The 7,332-nt window shown below is 41.1% G+C and overlaps 1 protein-coding gene across 1 annotated transcript in view; it reads right to left on the reverse strand.

The window, feature by feature from the left end:
* Positions 1-3,744: 3,744 nt before the first annotated feature.
* LOC101863550 (lamin-L(III)) overlaps positions 3,745-7,332 on the reverse strand; it is a gene marked incomplete in the record, with an annotated part of 16,471 nt that continues 12,883 nt past the window's right edge. Inside the window, 3 exon segments of the mRNA XM_013089315.2 lie at positions 3,745-4,998; positions 5,730-5,868; positions 7,103-7,305. Coding sequence (XP_012944769.1) covers positions 4,324-4,998; positions 5,730-5,868; positions 7,103-7,305 — 1,017 coding nt within the window.

Raw genomic sequence — 7,332 nt, forward strand, 5'->3', positions numbered from 1 at the left:
TGTGTGTGTGAGTGTTTATGTGTGTGCCTGTGGACGAGTAGTTGCGTAAGTGTGCTTTGTTTGTAAATGTGTGTTTGCTATATGTGATACTATTACTATTATCGTACAAACAATATCATAAGGCCCTTTGTGCAATCGGCAGAGAAAAATGCTGTATAGGCTAAGCGTGGAAGACAGAGAGGAGGGAGATAAAGACAAACACAGAGAGAGAGAGAGAGAGAGAGAGAGAGAGAGAGAGAGAGAGAGAGAGAGAGGGGTGATTTGAGCGTGATAGAGTGGTGTGAGGCTGAGAGAGAGAGAGAGAGAGAGAGAGAGAGAGAGAGAGAGAGAGAGAGAGAGAGAGAGTGAGTGATGCGGGGAGGGGTGGGGACGAAAATGAACGAGGTTGTGAAAGAAGTTACAGAAAAAGAATTCCAGCTACGAATATGTCATACTTTTTATAAACACTTTCTGGTCGTAAATGGACTTCTATGTAGATGGACTATCAAACTACAACAGTAAACAATGATAGACAGTTTATAATATTATGCCATCTCAGTCAATCTGTCTTTTGCTGTCTGTCTATTCTTCCATCAAGTATTTCTTTCTTCTGTTAGTGGTAACGTTGTCTTGGCAAAAATGTGTTTGTATAATTGACAAAAGTGTTGTTTCTATATTGTTTCACATTATTGTATATATCATGAGTACGTAATTCTTTAAATTAAGACATGATGCGACGCAGAAAATGACAAATAGGCTGTTTCTGTTGAGCGCTTTCAAGTCCATATGATGAACTTTAAACCAGTTGTATGTTGTATGTAAACAAATAAAACAATAAATATTCCTTCATTTAAATTTTATTGGATGTTCTTATTTTTTCACTTCTTAGAGAAAATAAATGTTTGTTTGTTTGTTTGTTTGTGTTTGCTTGTCTGGGTTGACAAGAAGCAAATTTCTATATTCACGATGACAAAGGGGTTCTCGTAGCCTAGAGGTTAAGGTGTTGGCCTCTCATTCAAAGTTGAATCAAAGGTCCCGGGTTCGAATCCGGGTAGTGACCGAAAAATTTTCTTCTCTAAATTTGTCTTCTTTCACCTCCTTTCCTGCTCTCTAGCAATGTTCTGTCGTCTGCTTTCGTCTCCTCTTTCTGCCCCCACTCCCTCATCTCCTTTGCCCCCCTCTTCTGGCCTCTGATTCTTTCTACAGCCTTTCTACTGCCACTCCTGAGCTTCTTCTTACTGCTGTCTTTCAGCCACACCCCTGATCTTCTGGTAGGAAAGATCTACACCTAACCTTCTTGGACAAGGGCGAAAAATCTCGGAGGGCCCGTGTGCAAGTCGCGCACGTTAAAGATCCCTTGGTGGTCTAAAATCGATAAGAGTAGGCTTCAGCTGCCACCCGGGCAAAATTCACAATTTTCCTACCTACTGAAAAAGTTTAATGTGTCCCGCGCGCTAATATGACCTTATGCAGTTGCGAGCGCCGTAAAACACTTACAAAAACAAGACAATGACAAAGGCTCAGTAAGTATTATGTTAGGTTATGGGGCGGCTGACCCTGCATCTTGGTTTCTTCGCGCTGACCACAGTCTCGTCACGGATCATAGTACAGAATTCGAGCAAACAGACATCGTTATAAATACCAAGTGTTCATAATGTATATATACCTCCATGGAAATTGAATCCCCTTCTCCTTCAATCAAACTAGAGTGTGGGAACTGTCATCCGCCCCATTAAGAGGGGAAACACAGCCATCTGTGCGGACCAGTCCGACGGATCTCCAACCAGATCATGATGGAGACTATAAGTAGGCAGACTCTGGGATGGTTCCTGAAGAGGAGGGGGGTGGGGAGCAGAGATGGACATGTTCCGACTGCAGTGACCCCAGCACAGTGGACAAGTAAGACAAGTAAGTAAGATATCTCCATTGTTCTAGCTCAAGCTATTTCTTTATACTCGAAGGATGTATAGTGTACTTGCTCATTTGCAGTCGGTCTGAAAAGCCAAATTATTATAGAGTGCATGTGCGTGTTGGAAGAGGGGTGGGGGGGGGGGGGGGGTAATTTCCTTTAGTAAAATTAACCTTCAGCTCTCCATTCGGAAATTTACCTGACTTTGTAATAAACACCCCCCCCCCTCCTCTCTCTCTTTCTTTCTTTCTCTCTCTCTCTCTCTCTCTCTCTCTCTCTCTCTCTCTCTCTCTCTCTCTCTCTCTCTCTCTCTGGAGCCACATGTGTGTCATCTTAGCGTCATGAGAGAAAGACCATTTGAACGAGGATTCCAAGTGTATGTTTATCATGCCCTCAATGTCATGCTCACTCATACTGCACAGGAACAACATGGGAAAACTGATGCTTGTTCTTTCCTCATCCTTACTATCGTCATTTTCCTTGTAGTTCTTTTGTATGTTTGTCACTCTCTTGTTAACTGTTATTCCAGGTGTGCCTTGATAGTCGAAGCAAACTTTGTGCTGTTGAGGCTAGAGAGGTGAGCAGAGTAAGCCTGATTCCCCATTTGGACTTTTCTGTTGACATCCACCCCTTGGCGCTCATATGACCTTATGCAGTTGCGAGCGCCGTAAAACCATACTAAAACTAAACTAATGCCCTTGATTTGACCCTACTAAGGTGTTCAAGATGAAAGCAAAACTGAAAATAAAGTGATCTCAAACCACAGCACGATTTTAAAAGCCCGTCTACCAGCAAGCCTTTTCTTGAATTAACAGAAGAACGAGAAGATGACCATTTTTATGTCTTATTTGTTAGGTGCAAAGGTTTTATGATAATCCTGTTATAACTTGAATGAGTGTTCTGGTCTAATCGGACCAAGACACATACTGGTGAAGTAACAGGCGTGTTTTCAAAAACATAGTTGTCTTGAAAACTGAGTCGTGGTAAATAAATGACAATAACTCATGTATTCTTTACTATTTCTTCTTTAAAGTTAGAGTCACTTGTATCAACAACGTAGAATTAATCTTTATAATATCATAAACACATAAAACATTTCTCCATATTATTGGGATTCCATTTATTAAGTCTCATAAATTTTTGTAGGGGTTATAAGGAATACCAGTAATCTTAAGAGCGTTGTTAGTCCTCAAGTGCACAAATAAATCATATAAAAATAAAGAGTAGAATCTAACAATACGAACCGCTATATCACGGCATGTATAAAAATGGGTTGGAAAAACATAAGGAATTTGACTGCTTTCTTTACTACAGGAAACACAAAACACATACATACAAACACACACACACACACACACACACACACACACACACACACACACACACACACACACACACATTTTAATCACCAATGCAGACACGCACACGTGCATGCATGCACGAACACACACACACACACACACACACACACACACACACACACACACACACACACACACACACACACACACTACATACTAACGTTCAACTACGTACTAAAATGCTCCCACTAAAAACTCACGAACACATGATGCTCCTTTCTTACGTGCCTGACCAACGATGTTTACCGGTATAAAGGTTCAAAGTTTATAATGAATCACAAAAGACGCTTTTAAACAACGTATCCACCGTTATTTACAACGATTGCATCTGTCCCTGTCTATCTGTCTGTCTGTCTGCCTGCCTGCCTGTCTGTCTGTCTTTTTTTAGTAAAGGTTTTACGGCGCCCGCAACTGCATAAGGTCATATGAGCGCCAGAAGATTAGAGGTGTTACAAGAGAGTAACAAACATAAAAAAGAAGAAGGGGAGATAAGGACGATAGATGTTTGATAGGAAAGAAGGAGCAAAGCGCACCAGAGTACCCGCCAACCACCCTCTCTGTCGGTCTGTTTGCCAGTTTACATTTTAGCGTTCAAACACATACAGGCAGACACTAACGCACACCCGTCTTCCATTGGAGACTAGTATAAAACTCACACTCCTTGAAAAAAAAAGGATATGTTTTATAAAAATATTATGTATGTTTTAGTAGTAGACTTCTGTATTTCATGCACAAGGCAACAATAACCCATTCCAGTCAACGGACATGTCTACGGTAATTGCAAGTCAAGGAGAGTCATTTACAGTCATTTCCATATTTCAATATTACCGTACCTGAAACAAACGTCTTACGAAAAATGAGCAAAATCTTTTCCCTGGAGCATCGTACCAAAGTAGCTATAAACAGAGAGAAAACAAACTTTTTAAGCACGGCACATACCACAAGAACAGTCTGCGGTTACATTTGTTAATATTTTCCAATGAAGCAAGGCGACAGCATAACGAGGGATACCATACCCATGTCCTATCATCTCAAAGGGGAATAGATGTTGAAAAAACAAGGAGTACGTTATTGTTACATAACAATGCAAGCGTCTTTGTCTTGATAACACATCTCCTCCTTTGGGTAGCTTATCTTGTTTCTCCTCTGCCTGTCGACTGCTGTCATCGAGCACAAATACGTTGATGACTCCTGACAGACATCCCTTTGCTCGTTTTTATGCGGTAACCCGTCCGAGCCTGCCCGGTCTGATGTAGTGTTCACTTCAAGCTTGGTGGTCGCCATTGAAGTCTGCAGTGAGGGACGTGCGCACAGCGGCCAGGAGAAGAGACTCTGGCTCAGCGACAGCCTCGGTTTCTTCGCGCTGACCCCAGTCTCGTCGGAGAACCCCCCCTCGTCATCGTCCTCGGTTATCCGCGTGACGTCACACTTGGCTTGAAGCTGTCCGTCTCCATCCTCCACGCGGACTGACAAAGTCTGCCGTAACTCAAGCCACGACTTGCCCGAGCTTAACACCATTTCAAATCCATCGTCCAGCTCGGACACTAGGTCAGGTAACAACGGAGTGGACGTTGTGGTTGCGTCTGTGGTTCCAGAGTCCGGGGATGTAACGCCGTCTGCTTCAGGATGCTGCTGGTCATCGGTACAAGGAACTTGGTTGTCAGTGGTTGGCTCTTGGGCGCCGGAACTCCAGAGAGTGAGCTGTTTGCCCCGTGATAGCAATACTTGAGACGGAATGTTAAATGTCACCTGAAAACAAAACATGTAAGATGTGTGTGTGAGTGTGTGTGTGTGTGTGTGTGTGTGTGTGTGTGTGTGTGTGTGTGTGTGTGTAACTTTTCCTGGTCTTTCTCTTTAACAAGAGAACATCTTCCCCCTCCCCCACCCCTCCTCTTTTATTTCTGCCTCCTTCTTTCTCTAGATAAAATAAAATCATTGGCCCAGAAACAAAGGACACTTGGACCATGATTCTTTTTACCTTCTCTTCACCCACTTATTGATCTGTTTTGTTGTTCACGTTACAACAGTTTATCAGATAGTGTAATAGGAAGATTGTAAGTGTAGCTTTTATATAATTATGTACTTTTTAAAATATTTATTTATTTTTTATTTTTTATTTTTTATTTTCAAATTTTCAAATTATATTTTATTTATTTATTTATTTATTTATTTATTTATTTATTTATTTATTTATTTATTTGGGAGGGGGCGTGTCGGGCTACATGCGTTTTTTATTTAAAGTAGTTCGTAGTTTTCGACAAAAGCACTCTTGCCACTTATAACATATAAAGAAGCAGTGGGTAGACACCTGCGACCGTTAGATTCTGACTTTTGACCTTAGTTTTTAACACAGATTACTGTGTTAGATTAAAAACAAAGGCCAATTGTAAGCCTATATATATATATATATATATATATATATATATATATATATATATATATATATATATATATATATAATATACATTTTCATCTTGTACCTCTTGCCCAAGACAATTTGTCTGCTTGACTGTCCAGAGGCAAAGATCAGTGGTATGCTCAGTGGAGTTGACAAGAGTGATGTACTTTCCCTCTGTGTCCACCTCGTGGATTTCAATGCCTTGACTGAACTCGTTCGCTCTGAAAAGTATATTTCATGTGTCTTTTAAACTCTTACTAAGATGACAGGAACAATGACATATAAAGCAAAGGGATAAGCAATGCAGTCTCCGTTAATTGTTGTCATTGAATAAGGACAGTTATGTGTCAGCTTTTATGTGTGCAAATGCAGGGGCACACATTACAGGGGAAAATGGGTTGTTAACATGAAGAGTTGTAAATAGTACTGGAATCCAACGCGTAAAAATGTCATACTATTATTGCTGTACTTAAATGACAGCAAAATGTTTTGCCGCCCCCCCCCCCTCCCCCCAAAAAAAAATCACCACAAAGATACTTTAGCAGGTGAGTGTATCGCAGTGCCTGGCAAGACCAACACAAGGTGATTTTATTTTGTTTTAGTAAGAGTTTTACGGCACTTGAATTACAACAAGGTTATATAAGTGCCGAAGATTAAAGGTGTTATAAGAGAGTAACAAACATAAAAAAAGAAGGAGAGATCAGGACGATAGCTGTTAGATAGGAAAGAAGGAGCAAACCACACCAGAGCACCCACCAACCACCCATGTTGAGATGGACACAGCATCCAGAGCGATGTATTATTTTTGTATGGGTTTGCGAAACGATTAGATGGTTAGGCCATATAAAAGCCGAAGATCAATGTTACAAGAGGTTAACAAACACAAAAAGGAGACATATTATAAGGACGACAGATGTTTGATAAAAGAGGGAGCAAGCCACACCAGAGCACCCGCCAGCCAGCCACAGACCGAGATACGCGACAATATTTATGACTTCCCCGCGCTAAGTGACTGATCTTTACGTCACAGAAGCCGGTACATTTCTACATCACCAACCACTTTGCCACGACATACTCTACTGTAAAACAGGTATTTCAAAACAAGGAGCCTGAACTAAGAGATCGCATTAGAATTTTTTTTTAACAAACAAACAACAGCAACATCAACAGCAACAACAGTACCACCACCAACAACAAGAACAACAACAATAGCAACAACAATAAACGCTAACGATAACAACAACAGCAACAGCAACAACAACAACAACAACAACAACAACAACAACAATAGCAACAACAATAACACTAAAGATAACAAGAACAACAACAACATCAATAACAACAACAACAACACCAATGATAACATCAACAACAGCATCAGCAATACTAACAACAACAACAACAACAGCAACTGAAATAAAAGAAAAGCGATATGTCAAACACCATGATGAGCACCTGAAAAAGTCCACTTTGCTTTTCGTGGATAGATCCCTGCTGTCCCAGAGCCTGGTTTGGCTATCCTCTACACTGCCCACCAGACTCTCCGCCAGACTACTCAGCTTCCTCTTTGCCCCATCCGCCTCAGTAGAAGCTTTCGTGTCTCCGCCTGAGAGCCGGGGGAACCACCTGCGTTCCTTGGGGACGCCTGCTGCCTGAGTCTGAAATTTTATATACATATATAATAT

Source organism: Aplysia californica, unplaced genomic scaffold (genome assembly GCF_000002075.1).
Source record: "Aplysia californica isolate F4 #8 unplaced genomic scaffold, AplCal3.0 scaffold00924, whole genome shotgun sequence".
Lineage (NCBI taxonomy): Eukaryota > Metazoa > Mollusca > Gastropoda > Aplysiida > Aplysiidae > Aplysia > Aplysia californica.